Source organism: Carassius gibelio, chromosome B13 (assembly GCF_023724105.1).
Source record: "Carassius gibelio isolate Cgi1373 ecotype wild population from Czech Republic chromosome B13, carGib1.2-hapl.c, whole genome shotgun sequence".
In the NCBI taxonomy this organism is placed as follows: domain Eukaryota; kingdom Metazoa; phylum Chordata; class Actinopteri; order Cypriniformes; family Cyprinidae; genus Carassius; species Carassius gibelio.
The window spans coordinates 23,858,527-23,875,767 of NC_068408.1; the positions used below are offsets into that span (position 1 = coordinate 23,858,527).

Sequence of the window (17,241 nt, forward strand, 5' to 3'; positions counted from 1 at the left end):
ATTTAAATTGAGCTTTTTTTCTTTCATTTAAGTTTTTATGTATTTATGTCATTTGTTACACTATAAATGTATTTTGAAGTGAAACAATAAATGTCTGGTAATGTCTTCTTGTGTCTTGGAGCATCCTGTTGAGTTATTTTTATTTTTATATATTATTATTTTATATTTTACATTTACATTTAATCATTTAGTAGATGATTTTTATCCAAATAAACTTACAAATGAGGACAATGGAAGCAATCAAAACAGCAAAAAACAACAAAAGAGGACACACAATTATATACAGTAAATAAAAAGAAAACAAAATAAATAGAACAGAAAACGAATATCGAAAGCTAGTGTTATATGTTTTTTTGAAAGAAAACAAGCTGTTAAAAAAAAGAGTACAAGTCTTAAAGAGTAAAACAAACAGATTCACAAATATCTTGAATTGATGTGTATTTTTCTACTACATAATGACAAAATATTATAGAAAATAATGTGCTTACTGCAGTGAAGTCTCTATGAATGACTCCCAAAGTGTCCAATTGCAGACCGCATGGAAGTCATATCATCCAATCCGAACGAAGGAGGCGGGGCTTGTGAAAAAACAGCGTCTCTGTCTGAAACAGGAAGTAATATCTGCTGCTGCTGAGTGCTTTTGTAGCACTTTGTTCAGAAAGTTGGGCTGCCTTTGACGGCTCCGGGGCTTTGAAAGATGGACAGCCAAGGAAGAAAGGTGGTGGTTTGCGATAACGGAACAGGGGTACGTCCGCAACTCTAACACCTGGCATTATTTTTGGTATGACAGACAGACAGACCCCTAACAGGAAGTCATGAAAGCTTAGCGCATCTGGAAGGAATGTCTAACAGCTGCATTTACTCTTCCCTCATATTCTTCTCTGCGTTATCCGACTCTAAAGTGATCTATGTTCTAGATTTATTATATATATACAAAAAACAAACAAACAAAAAAAACCACAGGCTGCATTAGACGCTCACAGCATGCACAGTTCCTGCTAAATGTGGTTTGATTTGGTTATATAACCCTGATATATATGGTTACAGTTAATCTATGAATGCTGCCTGTTATAAAATCATCAACTTGCTTTGATATTAACCCACGCTTTGCACATTGCGAGCACCGGGTGTCACTTCCTCACATCGTCGTTAGAGTTAGTCTTGCTGATATCAAGTTCACTAATGATGGCGACGATATATCTATGTAGATGATAAGAGTAAGTCATTATACACAATATAACTGATGCTTAAAATCATATGTGCTGGAATTTGGGGGCGTGGTCGTATGTCCTGACGTCATGTTTGGCTTGTGTGTGACGTGGGCAGGTTTTAAACTCTGGAATCTGGAAATAATTGTGGTTCAGGAATATTTAGTTTATTTTTTCTTTAGTAATCGCAACTTTTTTAGGTCAGGAAACAGAGAGCCGTGAGTCAGAAGGAAGTGATGTCAGCTGTTAAAACCACTGCTTGCTCCGAGGACCAATAAATGAGCCCGAAAGCCTTCTGACCATTTTTGGAATATGCTAATATGAGAAACAATCGATTGAGTTTAATATAAACAAGTATTTTTGGGGATGTTTGATTCATAGAGCAAATACTGTCAGTGAAGGATAAAACAAGAAGTCAAGAAACTGCATTTCAAACAATTAAAAACACATTTATTAACGTTTACAAACCAGAGAATGCTACAGAAATGAGACCTTAAACACAGAAACACATTGTAGGCCTGGAATAAGGTCTGTGGTTAACACAAGCCCAAGATATTTTCACATTTTATATGACAGCATAAAATTAATCCGTAGTATCACTTTTTATTTTATTTTTTATTTTTTTTTATAACCACACTTAAACTTATAAGTGTCTTAAAAAATTGTTAGCCTGAATGCAATGTAAGTCGCTTTGGATAAAAGCGTCTGCTAAATGCATACATTTAATTTTTAATTTTAATAAAAAAAAAAGCAGTTGCTGAATGTGTCTACAGAGGCTGTTGGTGACATTAAACTTTATCACGCCAAGCTGGGAAACTCATCGACTCGTTATATTTTACTTTACTCGTGCTCTTGCGGTCTAACTCTCTTTCCATCGTTTAGTTTGGAAATAACGAGTTTTCAGACACTTTGTGGTGGTGGTGATACTAAAGTCATGCGACCATCGTATGTTTCTTTTTAGCCTATAATTTGAGTTTATTTTTACATCCGCCAATTGCATTTAGACTTCAAAGTTGATAGTTGTGTTTAACGTATCATGAGGAACAATGCAGAAGTGATGTTTGACTGGTAAATAATAGGACCTGGAGATCTTGTTTATTTTGGCCGATATCGGTTCGGAACTTACAAACATTGCAACTGCATTGCAATCATTTACTAAAATACCATTGGTGTGGAAATATTCTGAAATCTGTAAATGGGGCAATAACACGGACCACAGGTGAAGCAGGAGAGAATAGACGCTCATGCTAAATGTGTGCAGTGTCTTTGTTTGGATTGTGATTAAAATGCAGTGGTCATCTCTAATTTAAGTGGCTACAGATATTTTACTGTTTAAGGCCAGTTCGACTTTAAAAAAGAGCAAATAATCAACAAATAAATTTGCTTAAAAAATAGCAATCGTATATTGGAATAAGCCCAGTTGCTTGTAAAACAAAATCAGAATCAGCTTTAAAAAATTATGATCTGTGCACAACATATGTAAGAATAATAAACCTTTGTGTGTCACAGAGGTTGTTTTTGCAGCAATCAAAAAATCTGTGGATAAAAATCCGTAATGATTTATCTTAAAGGAAACCAGGGAGGTGCCAACTTGTGTATTTTCCTATTTTTTTCGGTGCATTTTCGCATTATTATCAAAAATGTGTAAATATAAGGAAATGTTCAAATGGTGTATTTCCAGGCATGGGTAAGTCATGCTAATTAGCTTAATCGTACAGCGTTATTGAATAAGAAGTTTTTCTAATTATGTTCATCTATAAAATATTTAATAGACTAGAAACTGCTATTTGTGAGTGCGATCTAATTCATACTTTTATCTGGTAATCATAAACGCTTGTAAAAGGTGTGGGAACCCAATTAATAAATACTTAATATCCTCTGCAGCAGCGAGCCACAGAAGTGGCCAATTATCAACATGCAGTCAAAAATGAAGTTTGGTTTCGCTGTCTTGTTTGCTCTCCTCTTTAACGAATTAGATGATGAACACTGTATTGCTTTGCTTTATTACTTTTCTCTCTCTCCCTCTCAATCCTTTAGTTTGTCAAGTGTGGCTATGCCGGATCCAACTTCCCAGAGCACATCTTCCCAGCGCTGGTGGGCCGGCCCATCATCCGCTCCACAGCCAAAGTGGGCAACATCGAGATTAAGGTGAGCTCCGCACTCATCCTCCACTTTCTGGCCGCTCAGATGATCCACTCAGAGAGTTTCTGAATGACAGTAGATAATACTACTCTATCTGTTGATGGGTTATCAGAGTTGATTCTTGAAACTTATTTATCTTAGTTGTTTCAAAGTGAGCCTTCATTCTCTCCTGTTTGAACGTTTAATGCTTACACTCTTCCCTTCTTGTTCTTCACATGAAGTAGAATAAGAAAAAAATGGTAAGTGCAGCCTGACGTGTGTTTTGTTTAACACTGAGCATGTTGCACCATGCAGTATTTCAAAGATGCTCATATAGTCATTTATTAATGAGATTTGAATTCTTTTGATGCATTTTGTGGAGTAACAAAAAAAAAAAACAAATTATATATATATATATATATGTGCAGTAGACACAATATCCAATATAGACATACCATTTCTTTTAATGTTTTTCTTCCCTCTCTCTCCAGTTACATGAGCCATCATTTAAACCAAACATCTTTTGTAGCAGCTGAATTCAAAATGTTTAATACAATATGTACAATACAACATTAATGCAAGTACAAATAGTCAAGGATATATATTTTATGGAATATTTATTTATTTATGCGTCATACAATACTATACAATAGAAAACACACAGTAAGATTTACCAAAATATATTTATATTAGAAAAGTTGAATATATATAATGCTTTGGATAAACAAAACATTTTGAATTGGTTCACTAAAACTGACAGTTTGAGTTAAATTCCAATGGGAATGAATCAAACTTTAATACTAATATTTAGTTGTTGTTTTTTTTTTTTTGTCTTGCATAATTTGTTTTCATACTCCAATATTCACCTCGGTGCATTGCTCAAAGTGCTTTTACTCTGCACTTTGTCTTCTGTTTCAAAGCTGCAAATGTTTTTCACAGATCTTGGCAACTATTCAGATCCCCACTAGACAGCTTTATTTCCTCCTCCTCCTCCTCCTCCTCCTCCTCCTCCTCCTCCTCCTCCTCCTCCGGTCTGAAATAGATTTAGCAGAAGTTGGCCTTAAGATGCAGGGAAATGTTGATGTCTCTGCACTTTGTGTCTGTCTGTTGAGTGTCCTCTGGCCTCTGTAATGTTTGAGGAACTAGAAGAAATCCTAAATAGATGCTGATGCTTTGGTGTTCCAAGATATTGTTTCACACACAGAGTTCCTCTTTTTGAGAAGCCTGCATTTCCCTTCTCAAATAAACAAAATGTTGCTGTAGCCGTGCTGTACTCAGGAAGTTAGTCAGACGGATGAAACTGAAGGACAACAGGCCTCCATTGAAAACACATGACACTACTAAACACATCCTGTAACAGTGCCAAAGAACAGATGGTAGTTGTGCACACTGTGATAATCTGTATTTATAATGTGTACAATTAGACGCCCACAGAACCTTCAAGATTTCTAGAATGGGCCAAAGTCACACCTGAGCAATGCATTAAAATACATTTTCAGTAAGAGTGTTCAGTACTTAATCCCTGGGTCATTCCATTTTATACACAGAACTTAATATTTTGAACTTATTTGTTTTGTTTTCTATGTATGTATGGGCTACTTGTGTTGTTACTGACATCTGGTGAAAATTTCATGTCAGCAGGCCTTCAGAAATATTTATACTGAGAAAAATGGTGAGGTGTTCAATACTAATTTTACCTGCTGTAATTACGGTCTTGAAGGTACATGTTGTACGAGCTGCCACTAGAGGGGGCACTACCAAAACAACAACAGTCGCGTGGTTTCATGACGCTAAGGAGGAGCGTGGAATAATGGGAATTGTTGTCTTCTGCCTGACGGCCATCAATCAGACGGAAAGATAAATCATGGATTTAACGCGAGTTCAACGATTTGCGCGAGTAGATTACATACAAAGTCAATGCAAAGACGCGATCAGACTATGGATCAGACATGTCCTAGTGCGGGTCTAGAGACGCGATGCCCCACATTTGCCGTGTATGCCCAATAATACTAATCTTGTTGATAGTTATAATAGCATACGTTTTCTGTAAAAATACGAATCAAAACAACTGTCGAGTAAAACAAGCGAGATCGGCATCTCTTTCTAGTTGAAGTTTGTCGCGAAGCTACTTCTGCATTTGTCCACGACACTGTTGTCATGTGGTTTCTACGTCAGTAAAGGCGGTAACAAAGGGATAACGTCATTGACAGGCGACTGCACTGCCCCGTGTCACTGTTCAGAATGGGAATTTTCTCATGATTTACAAGTAGTTGGAAACATTAGAGATATTTTTAGTAATCGCCTAGAAAAAATATATAACACTAGCCTAGTGGTTTTTGTATATTTTACTGCAAATATCTTACAAATTGTACCTTTAAAGTCACTGAGCAGAGAAGCCTGTGAATGGAAATGACTAACACTTTGTGCATGAAGGCATGCTGGCTCTAGTGAACGAGAGCAGCATCTGTCTGTACGCTCCTCTCACCCCAGGGCCGTGTGGACCGTGCTCCAGCTTTCCTTGAGGCTTCCTCGTGCCTCATACTGTAACTCCGCACAGACTGTGGACGGGCTGTGACAGATCTGGGACGTGAGATTCCTGCTGCTGTGCATCTGTTGTGGAAATGTTGATTCTGGGCTGCCACATTGAAATGTTTTTGGTGGAGACTGACCTGGGGTTTCGTCATCATAGCTGTGAGGTGAGGTGGTTTTTCTAACCTGTGACCTGTGATTGCTTTAGGATCTGATGGTGGGAGACGAAGCCAGTGAGCTGCGCTCAATGCTGGAGGTCAATTATCCCATGGAGAACGGCATCGTCAGGAACTGGGATGACATGAAGCACTTGTGGGATTACACCTTCGGTCCGGAGAAGCTCAATATCAACTCACGCGACTGCAAGATCCTCCTGACCGAGCCTCCCATGAACCCCACCAAGAACCGTGAGAAGATCATAGAGGTGTGTAGATCAGACCACTCAGGTCAATCACTCCAACACACATTTCACCTATATATATATATATATATATATATATATATATATATATATATATATATATATATATGCTGTATATACTTTTCTTTCCATGCACTCAAATGAAGCATACCCTCCTAAGTTTGTATTATATTGCTATAATGGTGATTTGCACGAGTTTACTTATTACCATAGTGCAAAATTATGTCTTTTAGTGTGAAATCTGAAAGCTAATTCAAGTATCTGATCTGAAAATTAAAGAACAAGAACCAAAAAAAAAACATTAGGCCTACATTATCCACCTTATTTTTAAAGTAAGAGCAGACGCAGGTCTCTGTAACTTGAATGCACAGGGCTTCCAGTTATTTTTAGCTATACAAAATTGCTGCTTAATGTTGCAAAACTGTTTTTTGTTATCATTTTAGATTATTTGAACATAGTATTGTAATCATTACACTGTTTTGTGGCTCAAATAGTTTCTTTTTAGCTATAGTGGCTGTATGAATGAAGTTTCACACATTCAGAGGAAATCCAACACTTATGCATTGAAACTAAATAGTTTTTTAACAGTGTTGTAAAATAGCTGATATACATATGTGATGAGCAGCAGAACTATTCAGAAAAGAAATTCTTTATAAACTGGACTTATAAGGTGCTATTATAATGAGTTTTCTTCATATTTCTTTGGTTCACTTGTCTGTGTCCCACTGTCCTTTAGGTCATGTTTGAGACATACCAGTTTGCAGGTGTTTACATCGCCATCCAGGCAGTTCTGACGCTTTATGCTCAAGGTGAGTCATCCTGCTTTAACCTCTACATGTTGATTTGGCAAACATTTGATTGTACCAGTTTGTGCCAGCTATCAGTGGGTCACTTATTTCAGAGGGTGTCTCAGTATTTGTGTGTTGTGCTACACCCAGGCCTGTTGACAGGAGTGGTGGTGGATTCAGGCGATGGAGTCACCCACATTTGTCCTGTGTATGAGGGCTTCTCTCTGCCCCACCTCACGAGGAGACTGGACATTGCAGGACGGGACATTACACGCTATCTCATTAAGGTACACCATATTCCGGTTGCCCTGCTTCAGCATCTTGTTTAAAATAATGTCTAATTCAAATTAAGTGTCTAATTCAACTTTGTTTTGATTTCCTCATTTGACACGTCAGACCGTAGATGTCCAACATTACCCTAAATTGCTCTGTCTACACACATTAAAGCAAACCTTTTGAATTATTCAGTCCTAGGCGCCACATTTTGTGTTTAAAATTGCAAAATGAAGGGTTGTAGAATGAAATGAGGAAAAAACTAATGATATAGAGTGGGGGAACTATGATTTTCCTATTGGGTTTTATAATAGTGTTTAACAATTTATAAGTAAGATAATGCCTGTTTCAAATATAACTTGAGGATACGATTACATTTTGTTTTAGTGTGTAAGCCACAAATCCATACATTTACATATTCGCGAAGTAGCCGAACATTTGGCCGCTAAACTATTATTTATCATGTTGCACTTCACTTGTGTCCCAATTTCTCTGTAAAACAGCATCCTTTGCTACGAGCAAATTATTACAATTATTTACATGAGATGTGTAGCTTTTTGTATGTTTGGTTAACTGCGATTATGATGAGTAGGCTACGATGTCAAGTAGGGCTGCACATATTGGGAAAAAATGACATTGCGATATTTTATTTTTCTGCGATATATATTGCGATATTTTTTCTTACAAACAAAAATAGAGAGAGTAGAGAGAGAGAGAGCAAGACAGCGCTCGTGTTCTTTGAAGATGGCTCGCTCTGTCTCTCTCGCGCTCTCTCTCTCTCTTTCTGTCTCTCTCGTGCGCGCTCTGTCTCTGTCTCTCTTGCGCGCACTCTGTCTCTCTCGCACGCTCTCTTTCTGTCTCTCTGCCCTATTAAACTTGCATGTGTTTTTCAGTCCTGTCACTGATAAACTTTCTCTCTTTGATGGTTAAGCTGTGCAATTAATCCGCGAATCACATTCGTCAAGGGCCGGGGAGCAGCTGGCATGTACAGTTAATGAATAACAGATCAACTGCGATGTGACTATCGTGGATTCGTGCATCGCGATATCGATGCTTAAACGACACATCGTGCAGCCCTAATGTCAAGTTAGCAGGGCTAGAGCTAATATTTTTTTCTGTGCGCTTTGTGCATGTTTCGCATGCTTGACATCAAATGAATTATATAAGTTGCTTTGGAATACAAGTCAGAGCATGTTTCAGATGATAAAACGATTTTAAAGGTTGCATTGGCTCAAAAGTGCACTATTGAGGAAAAACAAAGATAAGTTGTATCGGTGTGTTAAGTCACGTTTCATTACAACATTCAGAAATAATGTAAAATACTGATATACAAATAAACATGGGCTCATGTGTCTCTCTCGTTCAGCACACTTTGTGCATGTTTTGCGTGCTTAATGTTGACATTTCAGATGATACAAACCGTGACTTATATTCCTTAAAATGTCCTCAATGTTTTTGTCACAGTTGCTCTTGCTGCGAGGTTACGCCTTCAACCATTCGGCGGACTTCGAGACGGTACGCATGATGAAGGAGAAGCTGTGCTACGTGGGATACAACATCGAGCAGGAGCAGAAGCTTGCTCTGGAGACCACCGTACTGGTGGAGTCCTACACGGTCAGTTTTATGTGACGCTGGGAGGAATTTCACGAACCGTTTTAACACAAGCTTGCGTTCTGAAAGGGTGTTAACGGCCTGCGGGGTGAGAGTATCCTTCTCGCTGAGATGTTTGAACGTCACCCTTCAAATGTTGCAGCATGTGAGACAGAAGTTTTTCTGGCTGGGGTTTTTAGTATGTGGTTTCACAAATTTCCCGCTGGGACGAATAAGTGTTCTGCGTTTCTTTGGTAAATGCTCTTTGGATTGGATTTAGCAGCAGGGAAATTCTTCAGTCTATACTTTGACATCCTGTCTGTGAGTCGCACACTCTGCTGGATTCTGATTGGCTGCTGGATATGTGATGAAGCAGAGCGGCCTCAAGGGGGCAGCAGCAACTCTACTCGAGTTTGTAGACATGGGTGTGGTGTTTCTTCTGATTTCCTTTCTAAACCTTTTCTTTTAAAAAAGAAAGACTTGAACGAGCAAGTTTTGAAACAAGGAAGGTTGTGTAGTTGCTTAACCAGCATGTAACATCATTTCCTGCGTGGCCACAGTACTTCCCCAGCTGGGAAGCTCTGCGTTTCAGACCTCTGGACACTCCTCAATGGGCTCTTTATATACTCATAGCCATTTTGTCATTAGTCATCAGGGTTATGCTTGGCTGCGGGTTCCCCTTCAGACCTGAGACTTTGCTCAGTGCAGCCAGTCTAACAGGAACATCCCATGATCAAGTTCAATGTGAAGTAGTGAAGCATGTGATAAGAAACCAGCCAAATGTTGACACGAGGAGATATACCACAGCATTAATCAGCTAGGTTACTTAAAATAAATCATAAATACTCGCTGATGTCTTGCCACTGTGGACAGTTTAATAATGCAAGTCACTAAGAAATGAATACTTTTATTCAGCAAGGATGCATTTAATAAATCAAATGTGACATTAAAGTAATTTATATTTTGTTACAAAAGGTTTTCTGTAAAAAAAAAAAAAAAAAAAATGTTTTGACCTTTTAAATTCACCAGAGAATCCTAAAATATAAATACCACAGTTTCCGAAAAAGATTTAAGCAGCACCACAGTTTTCATCACTGATAATAGTAACGAAATTAATAAGTTTAAAAATAATAAGTTTAAAAAATGTGAAAAAAAAAAAATTATTCTGATTTTCTCAAAGAATAATAAAAAGGATATAGTTTGCTTAAAATAATAAGCAGCAAAAATTTTTTTTTACTGAAAATAAGAAGAAATTGTCTTGAGCAGCAGATCGGCACATTAGAAGGATTTCTGAAGGATCATGTGACACTGAATTGAAGACCACTTTTCATCACTGGAATAAATGACATTTATAAATTTTATATTCACATAGGAAACAGTTATGTTTAATTGTAATACTATTTTATGACATTACTGTTTTTAATGCATTTTTGATCAAATAAACGCAGCCTTGGTGAGCATAAGGGACTAATTTATATTTTATAAAAAATAATCTTGCATGAATGTTGAATAAATCAAATATTTGGTGATTCCTTTAAGAAAGAAATAGTATGTAATATTGTTACAATACCTGATAATTTTGATGCATTTATGAATTCTAACACTAACCTTGCTGAATTTAATACTCAATTTAATAATAAAAAAATAGGGGTGGATTGTAAATCTAACGTCTTTAGAAAAGCAGTCATTTTATATAAGCAGCATTAGCATCAGAAGTTTATTGTGACTTTTTAAAGTATTGGCAGCCCTATATAAATGCTCAATAAAGCTCTTTATATTTATGAATTTGCAGCAGTGTTGGTTAGTTACTTTCAAAAATGTATTCATTACTATTTCTAATTACTTAATATTGTATTTAAATTAATTTATTAATTACTCTGTCTGAAAAGTAATTTAGTTACTTGATAACTTAATAATTGCTAATCAGGCTACATATTAAAACTCCCTATAAACCATAAAGCATAGGCAAAATAAACTCTTTATACTTTCAATTTGAGTCAAACATACAGTAGAATAGTTTAGCGTTTTAGCTTTAAAACAACTGTTATACTTAAACATTTTTATAAAACATTTAACCTTCATTGGTTAACAAACAGAATATCTGAATAACAAAAAAGCTTAAAGGGTTAGTTCACCGAAAAATGAAAATTATGTCATTAATAACTCCCCCTCATGTCTTTCCAAACCAGTAAGACATCTTCTGAACACAGTTTAAGATATTTTAGATTTAGTCCGAGAGTTTAAAGTCCCTCCATTGAAGCTGTGTGTACGGTATACTGTCCATGTCCAGAAAGGTAAGAAAAACATCATCAAAGTAGTCCATGTGACATCAGAGGAATTTTTGGAAGCATCGAAAATATGTTTTGGTCCAAAAATTACACAAATGACGACTTTATTCAGCATTGTCTTCTCTTCCGTGTCTGTTGTGAGCACGTTCAGTGATGCTGCTGATGTATGACGCTGCTGACGTGTTTTCTGGTGCCCAATAACAAAGATAACACGTCAGCAGCGTCATACATCAGCAGCGCCTCTGAACGTGCTCACAACAGACACGGAAGAGAAGACAATGATTCATTAAATGAATCTTAATTCTTTTTCTTTTTTATCTATTAAGGCGTTTGCACACAGGTGACTGCATATAATGAGCTCAGATATGGGAAAAACTCAACCTTGCATTAGTTTCATAAGAATGGCATAATCAGAGAATATTAATTTTCAATTTGTGTCCTCTAGATGATCAGTTACAGATGGCGTGTCCGATACGGGCGAGCGGCGTGTCTGTCTGCTGATTTGAATTTGTTCATTTAAAAGCAGACACTTCAAGCTTTCTCTAGTCATATTTCTCATGTCTCCGTGTCAAGCAGTTTCGGTTCATATTTGAGATGCGTAGAAAGTTGCTCATGGAGACCGAAACGACAGAAAATGCACCCTGTTTGTTTTGTTTAGTTTACAAAAGCACAATGTTTTGTTGTTATTGTCAGTGTACACAAATACCATTTTAGATTCCACTGATTTTAGTCTTATCTGTATCTGAGTATTTAAGGTTTCTCAGTTCAATATTGATTTTAGAACTGTTGAAATTATTTACTGTATGTAACGCAAGTACTTTATAAGTAACTGTAATTATCTAAAAATGAACAGAAATCCCTTACTTTACTCTTTTCAGTGGATAAGTAATTTAATTACAGTTATGCGTTACACCCAACACTGATTTAAAGCCTTAAAGTTTTCACATTCTCTGTTCTCCAGCTCCCTGATGGCCGGGTTATTAAGGTCGGAGGGGAGCGGTTCGAGGCCCCAGAAGCGCTGTTCCAGCCGCACCTCATTAACGTGGAAGGGGTCGGAGTGGCCGAACTTCTCTTCAACACCATTCAAGCAGCAGACATTGACACCAGGTGAGCTTTAACTCTAGTTTACACCACACAGTCATGTGACACTCATTATGTGTCACTAAAATAAACAAAGCATCATCTAAAGATGGCCTTGTCGTTTCACTAACTTCACCCTTCACCCCTCCAGTATCAATGAAGCTGACTGTGTGTTTTTATCTGTGCTTCCCTTCTCTCTCAGATCTGAGTTCTATAAGCACATTGTTCTGTCAGGAGGATCCACCATGTACCCCGGTCTGCCCTCTCGACTAGAGAGGGAACTTAAACAGCTCTATCTAGAGCGGGTGCTGAAGGGTGACGTTGACAAGCTCTCGGTAAGTTCGCCATTTCTATGCACGTGTAAACACGTCACCCTGCAGACAGAAATAGCCTATTTGCATCTAAGTTTGAACTTCTTTGCAAGTAGGGCTGTGTTATATAGTGATTATTCACAATGATTTAGCAACATTGTGAAAGCGGCAAAGAGTCGGTGTCTAAATCAATGTAAAAATGGTTTACTTATAGTTGCTTTTAAAAAAGTTGAATTTGCCAGTGCACTGCAGAGTTTAGCTCCATCCAGGGCAAGATTTGAATAGCCCTGGTCTATAGGTTTTAGTGTGAGGCAAAGCATATAATGCAGTGCAATGGAATGACAATTGATTTTTAATAATAAATGTAAATAATGTAATCAAATAAACCTAAGTTTCTTCAGTCCAGTAAATATTCATAGTGAAATATTGCTAAAGGTTATTCTTAACATTTACTCAACTCTATTTAAAAATCAGCGAAATGATATGCTAACCACAACCTGTGTTTACAATTATACGGAAAGGCCGTAAACTGTCAAGGCATGTAGTAGATTAAAGATTTTTCACTTGAAATTTGCTTATCAAATACGATAAAGTAGGCTTTATAGGGTTAATCCGGGACAGAATGGAGTATTTAAACACTCAGATGTGTTGTAATGCCTCTTGAGTACCAGCAGGTGGAGCTGCATCACGACACCAAACACCTCGGTCAGCCCCAGACTGCCCAGACGAGCTCCAGCTCATTTAAAACCTGGCCACTGGCCTGGAAAAGCATTTCGGGGAGCCTCAGAGTGGGCCGCACGTCGGTCCTCTATACATAGATGATCAGTTACAGATGGCATGTCCGACACGGGCGAGCGGCGTGTCTGTCTGCTGATCCCCAAACTGTGTTTAAGGCAAATTAAAAAGCAATCGACTTTACCCGAAGGCCTGCATGAGACCCTTTCAGCCACCTGTTTATATCCCGTTCAGGGTCTGAACACGGGCTCCGCGTACACCGTACACCTCATTATTCTCCCATTTGGGTTTGCCGCTCGATTCCCGACTGGACAGTGTGCTTTTAATGTGTATTAAAGAGATCCATTCAGAGCGTTCAAGCGTACCTGGGTCAGATGCAGTCCCCTGAGGTCACGCTGTCTGTTTAATACCCCCATAGAAATTCAAGATCCGGATCGAGGACCCTCCCCGCCGCAAGCACATGGTGTTCCTGGGTGGGGCGGTGCTGGCTGACATCATGAAAGACAAGGACAACTTCTGGCTGACGCGGGAGGAGTATCAGGAGAAGGGCGTGCGCGTTCTGGAGAAGCTCGGCGTCACTGTCAGATAAACACGGAAAAAACATCCCACGACCCCGGCGTCTCTTCTACATCACCTGTCTCTTCTGTTCTGCCAGTGAGTCGTGTCATCGGTGTGGATTATGGAGGGTCCTCTGCCACTGCACTGGCACGTGTGACTCTACACCATTAGTAATATGCATTGCTAAGAACTTAATTTGGACAACCTTAAAGGTGATCTTCTCAAATTTATGATTTTTTTTTGCACCCAATAATAGATGTATCTCGGTCAAATATTGTCCTAATAAACCATACATCAATGGAAAGTGTTTTTATTCAGCTTTCAGATGATGTATACATCTCAAGTTCATCATATTGACTCTTATGACTGGTTTTGTGATCCAGGGTCACATGTGTTTGTGTGCAAAGCATTAGTGGAGATCGGGTCATTCCTGCCTTGCAGTACATTTTCTTTTCCGCTTCATATAATGTAGAATATTAATATAATTGATATCATTTAATATATAATTATATATATATATATATATATATATATATATATATATATATATTACCATTCAAAACATTTGGGTCGCTAAGGTTTTATAAATAGTCTTTTCTGCTCACCAAGGCTGCAGTTATTTAAAAAAATACAAATTGTGAAACATTAATACAATTTAAAATAACTGTTTTCTGTTTTAATAAATTTTAGAATGTGTTTTATTCCTGTGATGCAAGGCTGTATTTTAAGCATCATTATTGCAGACTTCAGTTTCACATGATCATTCAGAAATCAGTCTAATTTGCTCGTCATCAATGTTGAAAACCATTTTGCTGTTTTTTTTATTTTTTTAACATTGATACAGGATTTTTTTTTCAGGATTCTTTAATGGTTTCAAAAGTTTAGTTTAGTTTTCGTAATGATGTAAAAGTCACTTTTAATCATTCTAATGTATCCTATATACCGGTATTTGGATTCATTTCTTTCAAAAATCAAAAGAAATAAATCCTACTGACCAACCTTACAAACTTTTGAACGGTATTGTATACTATAAATGACGAATCAAATATATATCTTAAATAAAAAATTTGAAACTCCGTTTTTAAAGATAAAATTCATATTAATTTGAGTTTTTGCAGCATCATGATTAAGTGTACATGGATGTTTCACTGTATAAAGGCCCGTTCCCACCAAGAACGCTTAACTATGAAGATATCGTCTGTTTATTTTACTTTAAATATCAGCAGTTCATTGAATGAAGCCTGTGATGTTTTGTCATTCCTGGTTTAAGCCGAAATTATGATATGATCAAAATCACAAACAATTTCTATGAAGTCTCAGTCCCTTTCTGAGCTCTTTCTTTCCGACCTGGTAGGCAGGCTTCCTGTCATTTGTCTGAATAATACATTTTTAATGAATGACATTTAAGTGTCTGAAAGGACTTTTACAGACAGTACTGCATGACAGAAATGACCCAATCAGCGAAGAGCAATATTAACATCAAAGCTTCCTCATGCTGATTATTATGAGCTGTAATGAATCCTCAGCGCGCCCCGTTCATCACGGGATGTGTTCCTGTGACAGAGACACAAACGTGTTATCATCGGGGTGTAATGTAAGAGCAGTTCTCTGCCAGTGTTACAACAACTGAACCTGACCAGCCAAACCTTCTGCTCTTGCTGTCTCCCAGTGTGTCGTGTGTACTTCCAGAGTAACAAGAGTTACTCACAAGTGTTCATTATTATTATTATTTAGCATTTTAAGAGTTTGGACTAAGAGTCTGTGGGATTTTTACTAATGTATTTATCAAGCAGGCCAGTCTCTGAAAATTATTTTAGCATTCTTCAAAATACTGGTTTCAACATCTACAACTGAAGTTTGATGTGGCTCATATATATATATATATATATATATATATATATATATATATATATATATATTAAGAAGATGGGATTTGTTTTGAATTCTGTTAGTCCCTTTTTATTCTAAGTATTGCTGTTGTTGTTTAATTTTTACTTTTTTATTCATTTTCTCCTGCAGTGCTGTGTCTGGCATGGAATAAAGCAATCTTCTGCAATATGACTCAGACAGTTGCTTTTATTTGGCTAATGATGTCTTTATGTAAATGAGGTAAGAAAGTAAATCAGATTTGGATAATATTGTTCTGGACCAATTGTTACTAAATTGTCTGGACACATTTATAGTTGAGGGATCTGCTTCTTTATCATCTCATGCATATATTTGAGACACCATCTATTATTTTAAATACTTTTATACAGTCCCAAGCACAATTTATGCAAGTGAGTCTTTTTTCTTTCTTCTTCTTATTTATTTGTTTAGTAATATCTTTTTTGGATCACAGCATAACTGCTGAATGCTGATTTAAATAAATAGTGGTTCATATATATATATATATATATATATATATATATATATATATATATATATATATATATATATATATATATATATATATATATATAATAATTATTATTATTATTTTTTTATTATTATTATTATTATTATTTTTTTTTTTTTTTTGCTGTGATTTGTACTTTTTTTTATTACCCCAAACCACACTCAAATCCACAAAGTGGACACTTAAACTTTCTGTAAATATTTCACCAGGTTTCAGGTGATCAAACATTATCCGTAGCCACCAATGAGAGCTCGGGACTGTCAGTGAAATGTCACAAGATCCTGAGGAAGGCATCACAATGGCGTTCTTATCTTGAAGTATGAGTGAAATCACTGTAACTGTTGATTACTACTGAGGTAGTTTATCTATAGCAGAGTGTTCGAAGTTTCAAAGTGTATATGGCCTGAAAAAGCCACTTCCTGATTACTTTATGGCATCTGAGATACTTGGATAAGATTTCCAAAATGCTGCTTACCGGCCAGTGCTGGCAGCTCTCTGTAAGTCAGTGTGTAGTGTGTAGTGTAAAGTGATTTGGTGAAGAATGCTTTTAAGGAAGTCCTGATTTAAAGTGATCAGTAAGGAATCTGGACACTCGCTGGTGACCGTAGCCCTCAGTTCTCAAAATAGCTCTCCAGTCACTTGATCAAAGCATGTCTAATCCTCAGCTTTCCCTCCGAGTCAGAAGTCACACAGATAAGGAGTCTGTGCTGTCCACCTTCGACCCTGATTACACTTTTTAAGAGGAAGTGATGCACTAAAGTAGCACTTCAAAAGCCTTTGTTGTTGTGTAATGTTAGAGATCACTGCTCACATAAAGTGGACAAAAAACATGAACAAATAGGAATTATTTCTACAGCTGTGCTGACCAATAGGCAAATTCAGAAATACTTCAAATTCTGAATTCAGAAATATGTGGAATCAGAAATCATGGATAATATCCA

The 17,241-nt window shown here is 37.0% G+C and overlaps 1 protein-coding gene across 1 annotated transcript; it reads left to right on the plus strand.

The window, feature by feature from the left end:
- Nucleotides 1-576: 576 nt before the first annotated feature.
- actr2b (actin related protein 2b) lies at nt 577-15,963 on the plus strand. Its single transcript, XM_052572490.1, has 9 exons — nt 577-745; nt 3,246-3,356; nt 6,067-6,282; nt 7,016-7,088; nt 7,218-7,354; nt 8,805-8,954; nt 12,180-12,325; nt 12,501-12,633; nt 13,763-15,963. The coding sequence occupies exons 1-9, from the start codon at nt 698-700 to the stop codon at nt 13,931-13,933; spliced, it is 1,185 nt and encodes a 394-aa protein (XP_052428450.1). The 5' UTR covers nt 577-697; the 3' UTR covers nt 13,934-15,963.
- Nucleotides 15,964-17,241: the final 1,278 nt, after the last annotated feature.